This window comes from Mobula birostris, chromosome 24, assembly GCF_030028105.1.
Source record: "Mobula birostris isolate sMobBir1 chromosome 24, sMobBir1.hap1, whole genome shotgun sequence".
NCBI lineage: Eukaryota > Metazoa > Chordata > Chondrichthyes > Myliobatiformes > Myliobatidae > Mobula > Mobula birostris.
The window spans coordinates 63,788,861-63,810,138 of NC_092393.1; the positions used below are offsets into that span (position 1 = coordinate 63,788,861).

The window sequence follows — 21,278 nt, forward strand, 5'->3', positions numbered from 1 at the left end:
TGTTGCGTGGCAACAGACGGCCGCTCTGTTTAATTGGTCGACGGATTGTGACCGACAGTTGAACCCATCAGTGGACGAGTGCGAAACGGGGATGCGCGACGCTGATTGGCGCAGGTGCGGTTAACAAAGGCGGGTGGCCATGGTGATGGGATTTGGGTGAAGCCGGCGCGGGTGCGTGGTTTCGGGCTGCTGGGAGCGCGCAGCGATCGGATGGCGGCCACTATCAGCCTGTTCGATTTGGCCAATCTGAGCATCGGGCACCCCGGGCCCGGTGCAGTCAATTTCACGGCCCTGCACTCATTATTGCACGCCGTGTTGCAGCACCTGGGCATCCAGCAGGTGCTGACAGAGCGGCAACCCGAGTTGCTTGGCCCCGAGCCCGCGCCCGCGCCCTCTGCCTCTCCCTATCGCCAGCTGGAGCAGCAGCTGCTGCGGATGGAGCGGCAGGTGGAGGAGCTGACACGCCTGCCCAGCGCCCTGGAGCTGCTGCAGCGCAGCCGGCAGGACGGCAAGGCCGTGAGCGACGTCTGGAACCTACTTCAGCTCCGCAAGAGCACTGAGCTCAACCGGGAAGGTGTGGACAAGGTAGGGGCGCGGGCACGGAAGAGAGGGTTCCTGTCGGAGTGAGGGGCGGGCGAGCCGTGCGAGTCTGACTGGTCAGTTTAGCAAGAGGAGGAGGCGTGTGTCCGGTACAGGCAGCTGAGGGCAACCGAATTCACTGAGTTCTGAAGACCGGTCAGGCTGCAGGGAAGATTTCCCAGGAGGGAAGGAGCTGAAAGGTGACATGAGTGAAGTTTAAAAAGTCCTGGGAGATGAAGGCTGGCCAGAGTCTGGTTCTGAGAGTAGGACCGTATAAAATAAGAGTTGAAGGTGAGAGGGAGGTGGGTTATGGGGGATTTGAAGGTAATTCCTTCACACAGAGTAACTGCCTTTTGGAATGAGCTGCCAGACGAGGTGGTGAAAACAGGAACAGTTAAAGTTCACAGTAAATTTACTATCTAAGTAAATATATGTCACCATAAACAACCCTGAGATTCATTGTCCTGTGGGCATTGACAATATATACAATAGAGTCAATAAAACAGAACGGAAAAACAACCAATGTGCAAAAGACAAACTGCAAATACAAAGAGAAAATAATAAATGTATATCCTATGTAGATAAGTGAGGCTAGTTTGAATGGGACTCATTCCATAAGTCATAGGAGCGAATTAGGCCATTCAGCCCATCGAGTCTGCTCTGCCATTCTATCATGGCTGATCCTGGATCCCACTCAACCTCATACACCTGCCTTCTCACCATCACCTTTGATGCCCTGACCGATCAGGAGACAATCAACTTCCACCTTAAATATGCCCATGAACTGGGCCTCCACCGCAGTCTGTAGCAGAACATTCCACAGATTCACTACTCTCCGGCTAAAAAATTCCTCCTTAATTCTATTCTAAATGGTCACCCTCAATTTTGAGGCTGTGCCCTCTAGTTCTGAATACCCCCACCATAGGAAACATCCTCTCCACATCCACCCTATCTAGTCCTTCAATATTTAGTAGGTTTCAATGAAATCCCCACACATTCTTCTAAATTCCAGTGAGTACAGACCCAAAGCTGCCAAACGCTCCTCATTTGTTAACTCCCTGTTCCCTCAATCATCCTCATGAACCTCCTCTGGACTCTCCAATGACAACACATCCTTTCTGAGATATGGGGCTCAAAACTATTGACAATACTCCAAGTGCGGCCTGATTAGTGTCTTATAAAGGCTCAGCATTATCTTCTTGCTTTTATAATCTATTTTCCTTGAAATAAATGCCAACATTGCAATTGTCTTCCTCACCACAGACTCAACCTGTAAATTAATTTTCTGTGACTTTTGCACGAGGACTCCCAAGTCCCTCTGTACCTCTGATGTTTAAACCTTCTCCTCATTTAGATAATAGTCCACACTATTGTTCCTTTTACCAAAATACATTATCATACATTTCCCAACACTGTATTCCATCTGCCACTTTTGCCCATTCTTCCAATTTGTCTAAGTCCTGCTGCAATCACATTGCTTCCTCAGCACTACCTACCTCTCCATCTATCTTCATATCATCCACAAACTTTGCCACAAAGCCATCAATTCCATTATCCAAATCATTGATAAACAATATGGAAAAATAGCGGTCCTAATACCCCCGAGCAACACCACTAGTCACCGCCAGCCAACCAGAAAAAGCCCCTTTTATACCCATTCTCTGCCTCCTGCCTGTCAGACATTCCTCTACCCATGCCAGTATATTTCCTGTAACACCAAAGGATTTTATCCTGTTAAGCAGCCTCATGTGTGGCACCTTATCAAATGCCTTCTGAAAATCCAAGTAAATAACATCCATTGCCTCTCCTTTGTCCACCCTGCTTGTCACTTCCTCGAAGAACTCTAACAGATTTGTCAGGCAAGATTTCCCTTTACAGAAACCACATTGACTTTGGCTTATTTTATCATTAGTCATTTTATCATTTTATCATTGTGGTATAATTAGTACCACAAAACCTTATCCTTAATTATAGACTCCGACACTTCCTCACAACATCAAGGGCTGCAGGACCTGCGCTGTCTGATGTTCCCCGAGGGGCCCGTTCCTGCACTGTACAGTGATCCCCCGAGGGGCCCGTTCCTGTACTGTACAGTGTGCCCCAAGGGGCCCGTTCCTGCGCTGTCCGATGTTCCCCGAGGGGCCCGTTCCTGTACTGTACAGTGTGCCCCAAGGGGCCCGTTCCTGCGCTGTCCGATGTTCCCCGAGGGGCCTGTTCCTGTACTGTACAGTGTGCCCCAAGGGGCCCGTTCCTGTACTGTACAGTGTTCCCCGAGGGGCCAGTTCCTGCGCTGTCCGATGTTCCCCGAGGGGCCTGTTCCTGCACTGTACAGTGTGCCCCAAGGGGCCTGTTCCTGTACTGTACAGTGTGCCCCAAGGGGCCCGTTCTTGCACTGTCCGATGTTCCCCGAGGGGCCAGTTCCTGCGCTGTCCGATGTTCCCCGAGGGGCCCGTTCCTGTACTGTACAGTGTGCCCCAAGGGGCCTGTTCCTGTACTGTACAGTGTGCCCCAAGGTGCCTGTTCTTGCACTGTCTGATGTTCCCCGAGGGGCCAGTTCCTGCACTGTACAGTGATCCCCGAGGGGCCTGTTCCTGTACTGTACAGTGATCCCCGAGGGGCCCGTTCCTGCGCTGTCCGATGTTCCCCGAGGGGCCCGTTCCTGTACTGTCTGATGTTCCCCGAGGGGCCAGTTCATGCACTGTACAGTGATCCCCGAGGGGCCCGTTCCTGTACTGTACAGTGATCCCCGAGGGGCCTGTCCCTGCACTGTACAGTGATCCCCGAGGGGCCTGTTCCTGCGCTGTCCGATGTTCCCCGAGGGGCCTGTTCCTGCACTGTACAGTGATCCCCGAGGGGCCTGTCCCTGCACTGTACAGTGATCCCCGAGGGGCCTGTTCCTGCACTGTCCGATGTTCCCCGAGGGGCCCGTTCCTGCACTGTACAGTGATCCCCGAGGGGCCCGTTCCTGTACTGTACAGTGATCCCCGAGGGGCCTGTCCCTGCACTGTACAGTGATCCCCGAGGGGCCTGTTCCTGCGCTGTCCGATGTTCCCCGAGGGGCCTGTTCCTGCACTGTACAGTGATCCCCGAGGGGCCTGTCCCTGCACTGTACAGTGATCCCCGAGGGGCCTGTTCCTGCACTGTCCGATGTTCCCCGAGGGGCCCGTTCCTGCACTGTACAGTGTGCCCCAAGGGGCCCGTTCCTGTACTGTACAGTGATCCCCGAGGGGCCTGTCCCTGCACTGTACAGTGATCCCCGAGGGGCCTGTTCCTGCGCTGTCCGATGTTCCCTGAGGGGCCTGTTCCTGCACTGTACAGTGATCCCCGAGGGGCCTGTCCCTGCACTGTACAGTGATCCCCGAGGGGCCTGTTCCTGCACTGTCCGATGTTCCCCGAGGGGCCCGTTCCTGCACTGTACAGTGTGCCCCAAGGGGCCCGTTCCTGTACTGTACAGTGATCCCCCGAGGGGCCTGTTCCTGTACTGTACAGTGATCCCCGAGGGGCCTGTCCCTGCGCTGTCCGATGTTCCCCGAGGGGCCCGTTCCTGCACTGTACAGTGATCCCCGAGGGGCCCGTTCCTGCACTGTACAGTGATCCCCGAGGGGCCTGTCCCTGCGCTGTCCGATGTTCCCCGAGGGGCCCGTTCCTGCACTGTACAGTGATCCCCGAGGGGCCCGTTCCTGTACTGTACAGTGATCCCCGAGGGGCCTGTTCCTGCACTGTACAGTGATCCCCGAGGGGCCCGTTCCTGCACTGTACAGTGTGCCCCAAGGGGCCCGTTCCTGCACTGTACAGTGTGCCCCAAGGGGCCCGTTCTTGCACTGTCCGATGTTCCCCGAGGGGCCCGTTCTTGCACTGTCCGATGTTCCCCGAGGGGCCTGTTCCTGCACTGTACAGTGATCCCCGAGGGGCCCGTTCCTGCACTGTCCGATGTTCCCCGAGGGGCCCGTTCCTGTACTGTACAGTGATCCCCGAGGGGCCCGTTCCTGTACTGTACAGTGATCCCCGAGGGGCCCGTTCCTGTACTGTACAGTGATCCCCGAGGGGCCTGTTCCTGCACTGTACAGTGATCCCCGAGGGGCCCGTTCCTGCACTGTACAGTGTGCCCCAAGGGGCCCGTTCCTGCACTGTACAGTGTGCCCCAAGGGGCCTGTTCCTGCACTGTACAGTGTGCCCCAAGGGGCCCGTTCCTGCACTGTACAGTGTGCCCCAAGGGGGCCCGTTCTTGCACTGTCCGATGTTCCCCGAGGGGCCCGTTCCTGTACTGTACAGTGTGCCCCAAGGGGCCCGTTCTTGCACTGTCCGATGTTCCCCGAGGGGCCAGTTCCTGCACTGTCCGATGTTCCCCGAGGGGCCCGTTCCTGTACTGTACAGTGTGCCCCAAGGGGCCCGTTCTTGCACTGTCCGATGTTCCCCGAGGGGCCAGTTCCTGCACTGTACAGTGATCCCCGAGGGGCCCGTTCCTGTACTGTACACTGTGCCCCAAGGGGCCCGTTCTTGCACTGTCCGATGTTCCCCGAGGGGCCCGTTCTTGCACTGTCCGATGTTCCCCGAGGGGCCTGTTCCTGTACTGTACAGTGATCCCCGAGGGGCCCGTTCCTGTACTGTACAGTGATCCCCGAGGGGCCAGTTCCTGCACTGTACAGTGATCTCCGAGGGGCCTGTTCCTGTACTGTACAGTGATCCCCGAGGGGCCCGTTCCTGTACTGTACAGTGTGCCCCAAGGGGCCCGTTCTTGCACTGTCCGATGTTCCCCGAGGGGCCCGTTCTTGCACTGTCCGATGTTCCCCGAGGGGCCAGTTCCTGCACTGTCCGATGTTCCCCGAGGGGCCCGTTCCTGTACTGTACAGTGTGCCCCAAGGGGCCCGTTCTTGCACTGTCCGATGTTCCCCGAGGGGCCAGTTCCTGCACTGTACAGTGATCCCCGAGGGGCCCGTTCCTGTACTGTACAGTGTGCCCCAAGGGGCCCGTTCTTGCACTGTACAGTGATCCCCGAGGGGCCTGTTCCTGCACTGTACAGTGATCCCCGAGGGGCCTGTTCCTGCACTGTACAGTGTCCACCGAGGGGCCAGTTCCTGCACTGTACAGTGATCCCCGAGGGGCCCGTTCCTGTACTGTACAGTGTGCCCCAAGGGGCCCGTTCTTGCACTGTCCGATGTTCCCTGAGGGGCCTGTTCCTGCACTGTACAGTGATCCCCGAGGGGCCCGTTCCTGCACTGTACAGTGTGCCCCAAGGGGCCCGTTCTTGCACTGTCCGATGTTCCCCGAGGGGCCAGTTCCTGCACTGTACAGTGATCCCCGAGGGGCCTGTTCCTGCACTGTACAGTGATCCCCGAGGGGCCTGTTCCTGCACTGTACAGTGTCCCCCGAGGGGCCTGTTCCTGCACTGTACAGTGATCCCCCGAGGGGCCCGTTCCTGCACTGTACAGTGATCCCCCGAGGGGCCCGTTCCTGCACTGTACAGTGATCCCTGAGGGGCCTGTTCCTGCACTGTACAGTGATCCCCCGAGGGGCCCGTTCCTGCACTGTCCGATGTTCCCCCAAGGGGCCTGTCCCTGCACCGTCCAATGTTCCCCGAGGGGCCCATTCCCGCACTGTACAGTGTTCCCCGAGGTGCCTGTTCCTGCACTGTCTGATGTTCCCTCGAGGGGCCTGTCCCTGTACTGTACTGTGTTCCATGAGGGGCCTGTCACTGCACTGTACAGTTTTCCCCCGAGGGGCTTGTTACTGCACTGTCTGATGTTCCCCGAGGGGCCCGTTCCTGCACTGTACAGTGTCCCCGAGGGGCCCATTCCTGCACTGCACTGTACAGTGCTCCCCTGAGGGGCCTGTCACTGCACTGTCTGATGTTCCCCGAGGGGCCCATTCCTGCACTGTCCGATGTTCCCCGAGGGGCCTGTCACTGCACTGTACAGTGTTCCCTGAGGGGCCCGTTCCTGCACTGTACACTGTTCCCCGAGGGGCCCGTTCCTGCACTGTACAGTGTTCCCCGAGGGGGGCCCGTTACTGCACTGTCCGATGTTCCCCGAGGGGCCTGTCACTGCACTGTACAGTGTTCCCCGAGGAGCCTGTCCCTGCACTGTCCGATGTTCCCCGAGGGGCCTGTCCTTGCACTGTCCGATGTTCCCCGAGGGGCCTGTCCCTGCACTGTCCGATGTTCCCCGAGGGGAGCCCGTTACTGCACTGTACACTGTTCCCCAAGGGGCCCGTTCCTGCACTGTACAGTGTTCCCCGAGGGGCCTGTCACTGCACTGTACAGTGTTCCCCGAGGGGGGCCCGTTACTGCACTGTCCGATGTTCCCCGAGGGGCCTGTCCCTGCACTGTCCGATGTTCCCCGAGGGGCCTATCCCTGCACTGTACAGTGTTCCCCGAAGGGCCTGTCCCTGCACTGTACAGTGTTCCCCGAGGGGCCCGTTCCTGCACTATCCGATGTTCCCTGAGGGGCCCGTTCCTGCACTGTACAGTGTCCCCGAGGGGCCTGTTCCTGCACTGTGCTGTATGGTGTTCCCTGCAGTGAAGGCCACCTGCTTTTCTAGTCATTGCTCAGGAGCACTGGAATTTTGTGAGCAAACTGAGAAAGCAGGTGGTGGCATTGGAGAGGATCCGAAGAAATTCACAGTAGTGATTCCAGGAATAAAAAGGTTAATGTATGAGGAGCCTTTGATGGCTCTGTTACTGTATTCAGATGTGGTTAAGAAGAATGAATTGAATTGACTGTATATCTTACATCCTTCACATGCATGAGGAGAAAAATTCTTTACATTACGTCTCCATCTAAATGTGCAATGTGCAATCATAGTAATTTTGTAATAATTTATAATAAATAGAACAATCCATGTAATATAGAGTACATTCAAATCAACATGAGTTCATCAGTCTGATGGCCTGGTGGAAAAAGCTGTCCTGGAGCCTGTTGGTCCTGGCTTTTATGCTGCGGTTCCATTTCCCGGATGGTAGCAGCTGGAGTAGATTGTGATTGGGATGACTCGGGTCCCCAATGATCCCACAGGCCCTTTTTCCACACCTGTCCTTGTGAATGTCCTGAATCATTGGAAGTTCACAACTACAGATGTGCTGGGCTGTCCGCACCACCCTCTGCAGAGTCCTGCGATTAAGGGAGGTACAGTTCCCATACCAGTCAGGATGCTCTCAATTGTGTCCCTGTAGAAAGGATTTAGGGGCCCATACCAAACTTCCTCAACTGTCTGAGGTGAAAAGGCACACAGAAGAATGAGGGGGTCCTCACTTAAACCTATTGAATGTTAAAAGGCCTTGATAAAGAGGATGTGGAGAGGATGTTTCTGATGGTGGGGGAGTCTGGGACCAGAGGGCACACCCTCAGAATGAGGAATGCCTTCAGCTAGAGGATGGTGAATCTGTGGAATTAGTTGCCACAGAGAGCTTTGGAGGCCGTTATTGTGCGTATTTAAGGCAGAGACTGATGTTCTTGATTTGTACGATGGTTAGGGATTACAGAGAGAAGGCAGGACAATGGGGTTGAAAAATTAATCATTCATGATCGAATGATTAACCCTAACCCTTGTGCAGAGCTGTTGGGCCAAATGCTCCTTTGTCTTATGGTCTGTGGTGCAAGACAGCGCAATGGAAATGTAATCAGTGTAGATGATAGAACTGTAGCAAACCTGCCTCACAGGATGACCATTCGAAGCATTGTGTCTACTGATTGACCAGTGCGGACACAATCCACTCGCTGAAGCTCCCACGCAGAGGACATTCTGTGACCTCTCTACTCAATGTGGAGGAGCACTACTTCACAGCTTGGGGGAGGGCAGGTGGCTGTGGTCAGTGGGAGTTTTCAGTACCCGTGTTTGACCTAATGCCATATAATTTGTAGGGCTCCCAGGAGCCAGCCCCTGTGATCGAATCATTCTTTCAGGCTGGCCATTAGGAAGTCTGGGGGCGGGTGCGCGGTTTGTGGTGGTGAGGGCAGCATGTGGGATCCATAAAGCCAAGATAATTTTGTGGAACTGCTCCAACCTTTGAGTCAATGCATAGGTGAAATTCGTTTTAGCTGAGCCCGTTGTCTAGGAGCCTCTGGGGTATCTGGTGGGCGTGACACTGAACCATCGTTTCGTGAGCAGTCAAATGGTGCCAGCAAAGCCTGTGCCCAAGGAGGGTCTGTCTTTGTACGTCTGTACTTTCTGAGCGTGGACCAACTGCCAATTGCGAAGCAGCTGCAATGTCATTGTTTCTTGTACCATTTCTGGTACACAGACGGAGCTGTTTGGACTTGTTTAATGGACTTCCTGGGCCATCAGGCACAGAAGAATCTCAGTGAAATACTGCCTGTCCTACACACCAAGATAACGATCTGATGTCAGAACGTCCTGCTTCACTGCTTGTAAATCAACTTGACCGTGGCCCTTCACGCCCAGACTGTCTCTGAGTGCAGTGTATGTTCTGCGAGCTGTTAACAAGACTTGCCTGAGCAGTTGGCTCTTTAGAAAGTTTGAGGGGTAACTCCTTTGCTGTCTGAGACTAGGTGTAAATACCAGGAACCAAGTCAAGTGAAATGATCTGTAGGGAAACTGAGGAGACAATGTTCAGATTCTCTTTCCTGACAGTTAATACTTTGGGTCAGCTGACTTCATTTAACCACGTCTCATTGGTTATCCACTTACCTGTGGGATTAAATTCTGCTTGCTTCGTGCTTGCTTTGTGTTGGGCATGTGGCCAAGTGGTTAAGGCATTCGTCTAGTCATCCCAAGGTCGTTAGTTCGAGCCTCAGCTGTGGCAGCATGTTTGTATCCTTGAGCAAGGCACTTAACCACACATTGCTCTAGTCTGTGCGAGGAGTGGCGCCCCACACAGACTTCCAATCTGCGGCATGAAAATACCCGATGCAGGCCTCTCATGGTCTGAGTCGACGTTCCCTCCCTCCCTCCCTCCCCTCCTCTGCTTGGTGCTGTAGGTCTGCGCAATTAGTATTGTGGGATTCAGAGAATTTAACTGCAAAACTTGCCTCCTGCCAAACAGCCACTGCTTTACCCATGCTAGAATCTTACCTGTGATACAAGGGCTCGTAGCTTGTTAAGCACCCTCAGGTGTGGCACCTGTCAAAGACCTTCTGAAAATCCAAGTATACAACATCAATCGATTCTCCTTTGTCTATCCTGCTTGTTACTACTTCTAACAATTCCAACAGATTTGTCAGGCAAGATTTTCCCTTGAGGAAACCATGCTGACTATGGCTTATTTTAACATTGGCCTCCATGTACCTTGAGTCCTCATCCCTGATAATCAACTCCAACATCTTCCCACTGAGATCAGACTAATTGGCCTGTAGTTTCCTTTCTTCTGCCTCTCTCCCTTCTTGTAGAGTTGTCACGTACCCCATGATGGGTTAAAGAACCAGCAGAAATGGAAAACACTTTGGAGTCCAGTATTGCTATTAACTAATGGTATTTATTTGTAACTATGCAATACAGTAAAATAAATGCAGATAAATCAAATAGGTTAGCGATGATTATATATGAGTGTGGAATATATATGAAAACCAAGCTTCTTCAAGTCTGGGGGTAAATAGATACAATCTTACGATGATGAGTAGAGTTCAGTTCAGTTCGGGGTATTGAGTTGAGTAGTGATGGAGAGAGAGAGCGATTTGAATCTTCAGGTGAGCTGATGCCGTCGATCTTCCCATTGTCCTCCGAAATCCTTTAAAAGTCACCGACTGTGACCACAACAAAGGGGATCGTTCTTCTGTGGTGGAGCTATCAACCCAGGCGAGGGTTGGACACACGATCAACTCCCCACCAGTCACTTCCTTTTCACATTGCAAGAGCCACTGATCGATCCTCCCAAAAACTCACTTTTTCTGTGGGCACAACAAAGCTCATTCAGTGTCGAAAACCACGTGCCTGAGGTCTACCATCTGACCTTCTATTTATCTCACCGTACTGAGTACCAACTGTCTCTCAAATAACTCCTCCCTCCCTTCTCTGTCTGTGTAAGAAATGTACAAGCAGGCAATGTCCTTGTAGAAAGTATCAACAACCCGTGAGCGGTCTTCATCTGTCTCTCTCTCTCTTTTAAACAAAGTGTTTGTGTTAAATCTCTCTCTCTTTCTCTCTCTCTCTCTCTCTCTCTCACACACACACACACACACACACACACACACACACACACACACACACACACACACACACACACACACACAGAATGTACAAGCAGGCAATGTCCTTGGAGAAAGTGTCAACAACCCGTGAGCAATCTTTGTTCTCTCTCTCTTTTAAACAAGGTGTTTGTGTTAAATAACTCTCTTGCTCTCTCTCTCTTTTCAAAAGCACAGTTCATAGGGGTAATTCAAGACCCCGTCACAGACTGGAGTGACATTTGCGGCTTTCCAGTCTTCCAGAACCACTCCAGAATATGATGATTCTTGAAAGATCATCACTAATGCTTCCACAACATCTTCAGTTACCTCTTTCAGAACTCTGGGATGTACACCACCTGGTCCAGGTGACTGATCTGTCTTCAGACCTTTCAGTTTCCCAAGAACCTTCTCTCTAGTTATGGTAACTTCACACACTTCATGCCCCTCCCCCGACAGCCACAACTTTCACCATATTGCTAGTGTTTTCCACAGCGAAGACCAAAGCAAAACACCTTTTCAGTTCGACCACTATTTTGTTGTCCCCCATTACTATCTCTTCAGCATCGTTTTCTGGCAGTCCGACATCCACTCTCATCTCTCTTTTACACTTCATGTATCTGAAGAAGCTTTGGGTATCCTCTTTAATATCATTGACTAGCTTACCTTTCTATTGCATCTTTACCTTCTAAATGATTTCTTTAAGTTGCGTTCTGTTGTTTTTTAAAGCTTCCCAATACTTTAACTTTCCACTAATTTTTGTTCTATTATGTGTCCTCTCTTTGGCTTTTATGTTGACTTTGGCTTCTCTTGTTAGCCATGGTTGTGTCATCTTGCCTTAGAATACTTCTTTCTCTATATCCCGTGCCTTCCGAATTGCTTCCCTCTCATGCCTCTGTCATTCCCTTTACTCCACTGTAATACTAATACATCTGACTTTAGCTTCCCCTTCTCAAATTTCAGGGGGATATATTTTATAGGCCACATCCTTACTACTGTTTGGGGGCCTGTATACAACTCCCATCAGGGTCTTTTTACCCTTGCAGTTTCTTTGCTGTATCCACGATTCAACACCTTCTGACCCTATGTCACCTCCTTCTAATGATTTGATTTCATCTTTTACCAACAGGGCAACACCACCCCCCCACCACCCCCCTGCTTTCCTGCCTATTCTTTCGATATGCTGTGTATCCTTGAACATTAACCTCCCAGCGTTTTGTTTATGATACATTGTTTGCAGCTGAACACAAATATAACTTCAGTCTACTTGTATCATGTAGGAATTTGGAGAAACAAGAAATTAACTTTTATTGAATATAATGATTTAATTTTTGTTTGTACTCTGTATCTGATACTTTTTACTTAACTGTCCAACAATAATCAGTTAGCATTGATGGATTCCAATTCCCCCAATATGACTTCTTCATGATCCCAAAGTCCTGGTGAAATCTTTCACCATGCTCATCACTGTCAGTGCCAAGGTTTTGCAGGGAAGAAGTCTAAACGGGAGAACAGAAAGTGAATCTTTAGTGACGTGTTGCACTTCATGGTTTTTGTATGCTTGAAGCATGTTGTCAACCAGCCTTGTGTAGTTTGTTGCTTAGTAGTTGCCAATAAAATTTTCAACAACATCTTTGAACGCCTTACATATGATTTTCTCCGGTCCCACTAGAAATTCTTCGAATTGCCTCTCATTGATGACCTGTCTGATTTTTTGACCAACAAAAGCACCTTCCTTAATCTTGGCATCGGTTTGGGAAACACCTGTCTCAAATATCGAAATCTTTCACAGAAATTGTTGTGCCTAGTAACAGCAGGTTTCATCCTTGCCGAGTAAAAGTCAAGTCGTCACTTTTTATTGTCATTTCGACTATAACTGCTGGTACAGTACACAGTAAAAACGAGACAATGTTTTTCAGGACCATGGTGCTACATGAAACAATACAAAAACTACACTGAACTACGTAAAAACTACACAAACACTACACTAGACTACAGACCTACCCAAGACTGCATGAAGTGCACAAAACAGTGCAGGCATTACAATAAATAATAAACAAGACAATAGGCACAGTAGAGGGCAGTAGGTTGGTGTCAGTCCAGGCTCTGGCTATTGAGGAGTGGCAGTCTTGAACCCAATAATTCTGCTTTTGTCTCTGACAAACCTAAGTCTCTGATCAGCTTATTTTATTCAGATTGAGTTATCAGATGTGGCTCTCTTGACATAATGGGTTCAAAATCTACATCAGTGTCGGTGTCGTTTTCCATTCCTGGCTTGTGCATCATGGCATTTTTGTCTGCCTCCCCTAGACTCCATGTCTCTGGTGCCTTCAGTACTGGAAGACTGTTGTCATTCGGCACAGATCTCATGGCTGAAGGGAGATTGGGGTATTCAATGGATTTCTTGTTTTTAGCATAGAAACCAGACACACTGGTCAGACAAGAGTAGCAGTCTTGTCACATAGAAACACAGAAAACCTACAGCACAATACAGGCCCTTCGGCCCACAAAGTTGTGCCGAACATGTCCCTACCTTAGAAATTACTTAGGGTTACTCACAGCCCTCTATTTTTCTAATCTCCATGTACTTATCCAAAAGTCTCTTAAAAGACCCTGTCGTATCTGCCTCCACCACCATTGCCGGCAGCCCATTCCACGCACTCACCACTCTCTGAGTGAAAAAACTTACCCCTGACATCTCTGTACCTGCTCCCATGATCCTTCTGCTCGCACCATATCATTGGGGCAGTGAACGGCATTGACTTCTGAGCCAAACTCTCAGATTTACAGTGCATGTTGTGCAATAAATGTGAGGAACCCAGGTTTTGTCTTGGCTGCCAATTTTACAACCAAACTACAGCTCATTGGCTTTTTCAATAAGAGGAGTCACACTCCATCTTTGTTATATCTGTGATGTGTATAAACTTAAATCTCAAAGTATTGCGGCTGCTACAACATTGGAAAGACCATAAGACCATAAGGCAAAGGAGCAGAAGTGGGCCATTTGGCCCATCAAGTCTGCTCCGCCATTTTATCATGAGCTGATCCATTCTTCCATTTTGTCCCACTCCCTGGCTTTCTCACCATAACCTTTGATGCCCTGGCTACTCAGATACCTATCAATTTCTGCCTGAAATACACCCAATGACTTGGCCTCCACTGCCGCCTGTGGCAACAAATTCCATAGATTCACCACCCTCTGGCTAAAAAAATTTCTTCGCATCTCTGTTCTGAATGGGTGCCCTTCAATCCTTAAGTCATGCCCTCTTGTACTAGACTCCCCCATCATGGGAAACAACTTTGCCACATCCACTCTGTCCATGCCTTTCAACATTCAAAATGTTTCTATGAGGTCCCCTCTCATTCTTCTAAACTCCAAGGAATACAGTCCAAGAGCGGACAAACATTCCTCATATGTTAACCCTCTCATTCCCGGAATTATTCTAGTGAATCTTCTCTGTACCCTCTCCAACGTCAGCACATCCTTTCTTAAATAAGGAGACCAAAACTGCCCACAGTACTCCAAGTGAGGTCTCACCAGTGCCTTATAGAGCCTCAACATCACATCCCTGCTCCTATACTCTATTCCTCTAGAAATGAATGCCAACATTGCATTCGCCTTCTCCACTACTGACTCAACCTGGAGGTTAACCTTGAGGATATCCTGTACGAGGACTCCCAAGTCCCGTTGCATCTCAGAACTTTGAATTCTCTCCCCATTTAAATAATAGTCTGCCCATTTATTTTTTCTGCCAAAGTGCATAACCATACACTTTCCAACATTGTACTTCATTTGCCACTTCTCTGTCCATTCTTCCAATCTATCCAAGTCTCTCTGCAGACTCTCTGTTTCCTCAGCACCACCGGTCCCTGCACCTATCTTCGTATCGTCAGCAAACTTAGCCACAAAGCCATCTATTCCATAATCCAAATTGTTGATGTACAATGTAAAAAGAAGCGGCCCCAACACTGATCCCTGTGGAACACCACTGGTAACCGGCAGCCAACCAAAATAGGATCCCTTTATCCCCACTCTCTGTTTCCTGCCAATCAGCCAACGCTCTATCCACGTATGTAACTTTCCCGTAATTCCATGGGCTCTTATCTTGTTAAGTAGCCTCATTTTGACATTTTGCTATCACAAGTACAATTGCATTGTTATTTATAATGAGTACACACTATGCTGTGTGTGTAGGGCATGCACATCACAGTGTTTGCAAACAGCTACATATGTAAACACAATGCTTAGAATAGTGTGTGCATGTTGCTTTGATAGCCTTTCTAAAACCTGTCCCGCCATGCTGCATTCATCCTGTCTAAGCATACCTGGTCAAGATAGAAAGCTTTTCAGCTTATGTTGTTGGCAACATTTTAATAAACTTGAATTATGAATAGAAATAACAAATGTAGAAAATTTAAACAAATGGGCATGATAGGGAAATTTCATGGCGATTTTCATGATCAGCAGCCCAAAATACATAAGACACATCCAAAGGTATTCAGGAAGCAAAATCTTTGTTGTCCAGAGTGATCAGTTCCCCAAATCTTCACCTTTTCAGACTCCAGGTGCTTTCACTTCATTCACGCTTACAGAAATCAATTCCGAACTGTCACATCTCTGGGAAGGGTTGGAAGCCCTTTGATTAAGCTCTTCTCTTCTGCATTTTTCCTTTCCCCTGGCAATCTCTTTGCCCATTCTGTCATGTTGTGTTGTGGTTCCCTGCCTTACTAACCCTCTCCAGTTGACTTTATCATGTGTAGATTAGTTCCAGATCTGTAACGTGTCCTCAGGCCTCTCCCGTTACTACAATGGCTGGACTGATACATTCATGGCCTCACTTATAACCCAGCAACACGGTGATTATACCCACCTTTGCTGCCCCCAACCTCCGAGGCTCAGGGTAGGGAGGTGTGGGGTCGGGTTGTGGCCACGGGGGTGGTGGGGGAGTGGCAGTGGTGGTGAGACTGGGCAAGTGGTAGGAGACAGGCTGGGAGATCAGCATTATGTGTGGGGGTTTTTAGCCAGCAGGCCTGCCTCAGTAGCCTATTCACAGGGTCCCACATTGATTGTTTTTATGCAGTGATCAATCAACAGGATGTAAACCTTTTCAATTAGGTCTGTGATCAAGATTTGAAAGGCAGAGCTTCATGGCAGTACAGGGCCACGGTAGGAAACTTTGTCACATGGTGTGAGCAGAATTATCTGCAGCTTAATGTGAAAAAGACTAAGGAGCTAGTGGTAGACCTGAGAAGAGCTAAGGTACCGGTGACCCCTGTTTCCATCCAGGGAGTCAGTGTGGACATGGTGGAGGATTACAAATACCTGGGGATACGAATTGACAATAAACTGGACTGGTCAAAGAACACTGAGGCTGTCTACAAGAAGGGTCAGAGCCGTCTCTATTTCCTGAGGAGACTGAGGTCCTTTAACATCTGCCGGATGATGCTGAGGATGTTCTACGAGTCTGTGGTGGCCAGTGCTATCATGTTTCCTGTTGTGTGCTGGGGCAACAGGCTAAGGGTAGCAGACACCAACAGAATCAACAAACTCATTTGTAAGGCCAGTGATGTTGTGGGGATGGAACTGGACTCTCTGATGGTGGTGTCTGAAAAGAGGATGCTGTCCAAGTTGTATGCCATCTTGGTCAATGTCTCCCATCCACTACATAATGTACTGGTTGGGCACAGGAGTACGTTCAGCCAGAGACTCATTCCACCGAGATGCAGCACAGAGCGTCATAGGAAGTCATTCCTGTCTGTGGCCATCAAACTTTACAACTCCTCCCTTGGAGGGTCAGACACCCTGAGCCAATAGGCTGGTCCTGGACTTATTTCATAATTTACTGACATAATTTACATATTACTATTTAACTATTTATGGTTCTATTAATATTTAATTATTTATGGTGCAACTGTAATGAAAACCAATTTCCCCCGGGATCAATAAAGTATGACTATGACTATGTTGCCTGGATTGGGGAACATGCCTTATGAGAAAAGGTTGAGTGAACTTGGCCTTTTCTCCTTGGAGCGACGGAGGATGAGAGGTGATCTGATAGAGCTGTATAAGATGATGAGAGGAATTGATCGTGTGGATAGTCAGAGGCTTTTTGCCAGGGCTGAAATAGCCAGCACGAGAGGACATAGTTTAAGGTGCTTGGAAGTAGGTACAGAGGGGATGTCAGGGGTAAGTTTTTCACACTGAGAGTAGTGAGTGTGTGGAATGGGCTGCCGGCAATGGTGGTGGAGACAGATACGATAGAGTCTTTTAAGAGACTCCTGGATAGATACATGGAGCTTAGAAAAATAGAGGGCTATGGGTAATCCTAGGTAATTTCTAAATTAAGTACATGTTTGGGACAGCATTTTGGGCCAAAGAGCCTGTATTGTGCAGTGGAGTTTCTATGTTTCTAGGCACTGGTAAAATTGTTGCCTCTTTGAGGCAGGTGGGAACTTGCAACTGTAGCAGTGAGAGGTTGAAAATGTCCTTGAATAGTCCTGCCAGTTGGCTGGCACAAGTTTTCGGAGCTTTACCAGGGCCTGCTGCGTTGCGAGGGTTCACCTAACATCAGCCTCTGAGACAGAGATCACAGGGTCAGCGGGTGCAGCAGGGATCTTCACAGCTGTAGTTATATTCTCCCTTTCAATGCCAGCACAGTAGCAGCAAAGCCTCACTCCCATAATGAGCTTATATGGGAGTGAGGCTTTGCTGCTATTCATGCTATTCTTTTAAGAGACTGTTAGATAGGTATGTGGAGCTTAGAAAAATAGAAGGCTATGCATTAGGGACATTCTAGGCAGCTTCTAGAGTAGGTTACATGGTCAACACAACATTGTGGGCCGAAAGGTCTGTAATGTGTAGATTTTCTATGTTTCTATGTGCCTCCTGGTTCATTCCTGGCTTTTGGTTTGGGAATGTACAGCAGTCTTTGTAGGCACACACCCATCCACACAGGTTTTAATGAAGTCGGTAACAACTGCAGCATACTCCTCCAGATTTGAAGGTGAATCCCTGAATGTAGTCCAGTCCACCAATTCAAAGCAGTTCTGTAGGCGCTCCTGTGCTTTCCTTGTCCGTACCTTCTTGATCCTCACTACTGGTGCTGCAATCTTCAGTCTCTGCCTATACTCAGAGAGTAGAAGCACAGCCAGGTGATCAGACTTCCCATAGTGAAGGCGTGGAATACCACGGTGAGCACACTTGATCCTAGTGTAAAAGTGGCCCAGTGTGTTGCTTCCTTTGGCACTACAAGAGGTTTGTTAATGGTAGTTATTTAGTGACTTTTTCTGGCTGGCCTGGTTAAATCCCCCAAAATGAAGGTGAAGGCATCAGGGTGTGCTGCTTTGTGTATGTTGATCCCATTGCTCAGATCATCTGGAGCCTGTTTGACATTGGCCTGAGCTGGAACGTACACCACTACCAAAATGATCATGGAAATCTCCCGCGACTGGTAAAATCAACGGCACTTAATTGCGGGATATCCAGGTCTGGTGAGCACTGATACACTTGTGCAACAAAAGGAGTTGGTCATGAGGCATACACCTCCACGTCTGCTTTGGAGAGACTCAACAGTCCTGTCCTGACAGTGTATAGTTAACCCATCAATCTGAATCACTGCTTCCAGTACAGAAGGGGTTAACCTGGATTCCATGAAACAAAGGACACATGCGGATTCAGTGAATCAAAGGATTTGGTCAGATTCGGAGAATGGGCAAAGAAGTGGCAGATGGAATACAGTGTCGGGAAGTGAATGGTCATGCGCTTTGGTAGAAGAAATAAAAGGATAGACTATTTTCTCAATGGAGAGAAAATTCAAAAATCTGAGGTGGAAAGGGACTTGGGAGCCTTTGTGCAGGATACCCTAAAGGTTAGTTTGCAGTTTGGGTCTGTAGTGAGGAAGGCAAATGCAATGTTAGCATTCATTTCAGAAAGACAATATAAAATCAATGATGTAATGTTGAGGCTTTATAAAGTACCAGTGAGGCCTTGCTTCGAGTATTGTGAGCAGTTTAGAAAGGATGTGCTGAAACTGGAGAGGGTTCAAAGGAGGTTCATGAAAATGATTCCAGGATTGAATGGCTTGTCATTACAAGACCATTTGATGGCTACTGTATTCATTAGAATTCAGAAGAATGAGAGCTGGCCTAATTGAAAGTTATCAAATGGTGAAAGGCCTTGATAGAGTGGATGTGGAGCAGATGTTTCCTATGGTGGGAGATTCTAGGTCCAGAGGACACAGCCTCAGAATAGAGGGGCGTCCTTTTGGAACGGAGATGAGGAATTTCTTTAGCCAGAGACTAGCGATTCTGAGGTATTCGTTGCTATAGGCAGCTGTGGGGGCTAAGTTTTTTTTAGGATATTTAAGGCAGATGTTGATGTATTCTTGATTTTTCAGGGCATGAAGGGATACAAGGAGAAGACAGGAGATTGGGGCTGAGAGGAATAATAGATCAGCCATGATGAAATGGTGGAGCAGACTCAATGGGCCAATTGGTCAGATTCTGCTCCTATATATTATCGTCTTATTATCAAGCATTACATACTGGAAAAAAATCAGAATCCTGGAGGTTCTGAGTGTTAGGCAGCAGCAAACAAGGCCTGAATATTCATCAGCGGTGGGGAGAGTGGGCAGTAGGATGGTGTGAAGAATGGCAAACCAACATACCAGGTCGGCTGAAGCATGGGGAAGCTGAGAAGGCAGGGCAGAAGGAGTGGGCGGCGGGAACAAGTGCAGGCTGAACAGGAAGTTTCCATGCAAACAGGAATTCTGCAGATGCTGGAAATTCAAGCAACACACATCAAAGTTGCTGGTGAATGCAGCAGGCCAAGCAGCATCTGTAGGAAGAGGTGCAGTCGACGTTTCAGGCCGAGACCCTTCGTCAGGACTAACTGAAGGAAGAGTGAGTAAGGGATTTGAAAATTGGAGGGGGAGGGGGAGATCCAAAATGATAGGAGAAGACAGGAGGGGGAGGGATAGAGCCAAGAGCTGGACAGGTGATAGGCAAAAGGGGATATGAGAGGATCATGGGACAGGAGATCCGGGAAGAAAGACAAGGGGGGGGAGGACCCAGAGGATGGGCAAGGGGTATATTCAGAGGGACAGGGAGAAAAAGGAGAGTGAGAGAAAGAATGTGTGCATAAAAATAAGTAACAGATGGGGTACGAGGGGGAGGTGGGGCCTTAGCGGAAGTTAGAGAAGTCGATGTTCATGCCATCAGGTTGGAGGCTACCCAGACGGAATATAAGGTGTTGTTCCTCCAACCTGAGTGTGGCTTCATCTTTACAGTAGAGGAGGCGGTGGATAGACATGTCAGAATGGGAATGGGATGTGGAATTAAAATGTGTGGCCACTGGGAGATCCTGCCTTCTCTGGCGGACGGAGCGTAGATGTTCAGCAAAGCGGCCTCCCAGTCTGCGTCGGGTCTCGCCAATATATAAAAGGCCACATCGGGAGCACCGGACGCAGTATATCACCCCAGTCGACTCACAGGTGAAGTGTTGCCTCACCTGGAAGGACTGTTTGGGGCCCTGAATGGTGGTAAGGGAGGAAGTGTAAGGGCATGTGTAGCACTTGTTCCGCTTACACGGGTAAGTGCCAGGAGGGAGATCAGTGGGGAGGGATGGGGGGGATGAATGGACAAGGGAGTTCCGTAAGGAGCGATCCCTGCGGAATGCAGGGGGGGGGGGAGGGAAAGATGTGCTTAGTGGTGGGATCCTGTTGGAGGTGGCGGAAGTTACGGAGAATAATATATTGGACCCGGAGGCTGATGGGGTGCTAGGTGAGGACCAGGGGAACCCTATTCCTAGTGGAGTGGCGGGAGGATGGAATGAGAGCAGATGTACGTGAAATGCGTTTAAGAGCAGAGTTGATAGTGGAGGAAGGGAAGCCCCTTTCTTCAAAAAAGGAAGACATCTCCCTTGTCCTAGAATGAAAAGCCTCATCCTGAGAGCAGATGCGGCGGAGACGGAGGAATTGCGAGAAGAGGATGGCGTTTTTGCAAGAGATGGTGAGAAGAGGAATAGTCCAGATAACTGTGAGAGTCAGTAGGCTTATAGTAGACATCAGTGAATAAGCTGTCTCCAGAGACAGAGACAGAAAGATCTAGAAAGGGGAGGGAGGTGTCGGAAATGGACCAGGTAAACTTGAGGACAGGGTGAAAGTTGGAGGCAAAGTTAATAAAGTCAACGAGTTCTGCATGCGTGCAGGAAGCAGCGCCAATGCAGTCGTCGATGTAGCGAAGGAAAAGTGGGGGACAGATACCAGAATAGGCACGGAACATAGATTGTTCCACAAAGCCAACAAAAAGGCAGGCATAGCTAGGACCCATACGGGTGCCCATAGCTACACCTTTAGTTTGGAGGAAGTGGGAGGAGCCAAAGGAGAAATTATTAAGAGTAAGGACTCATTCTGCTAGACGGAGCAGAGTGGTGGTAGAGGGGAACTGATTAGGTCTGGAATCCAAAAAGAAGCGTAGAGCTTTGAGACCTTCCTGTTGGGGGATGGAAGTATATAGGGACTGGACATCCATGGTGAAAATAAAGCGGTGGGGGCCAGGGAACTTAAAATCATCGAAAAGTTTAAG

General features: G+C 49.4%; 1 protein-coding gene across 1 annotated transcript in view; it reads left to right on the forward strand.

Annotated features, from left to right (window-relative positions):
• Window positions 1–183: 183 nt before the first annotated feature.
• Window positions 184–21,278, forward strand: part of LOC140187268 (uncharacterized) — a 102,456-nt gene continuing 81,361 nt past the window's right edge. Inside the window, exon 1 of the mRNA XM_072242402.1 lies at window positions 184–585. Within this exon, the coding sequence (XP_072098503.1) occupies window positions 211–585 (375 nt within the window). The 5' untranslated portion in view covers window positions 184–210. The remainder of the gene's footprint in view (window positions 586–21,278) is intronic.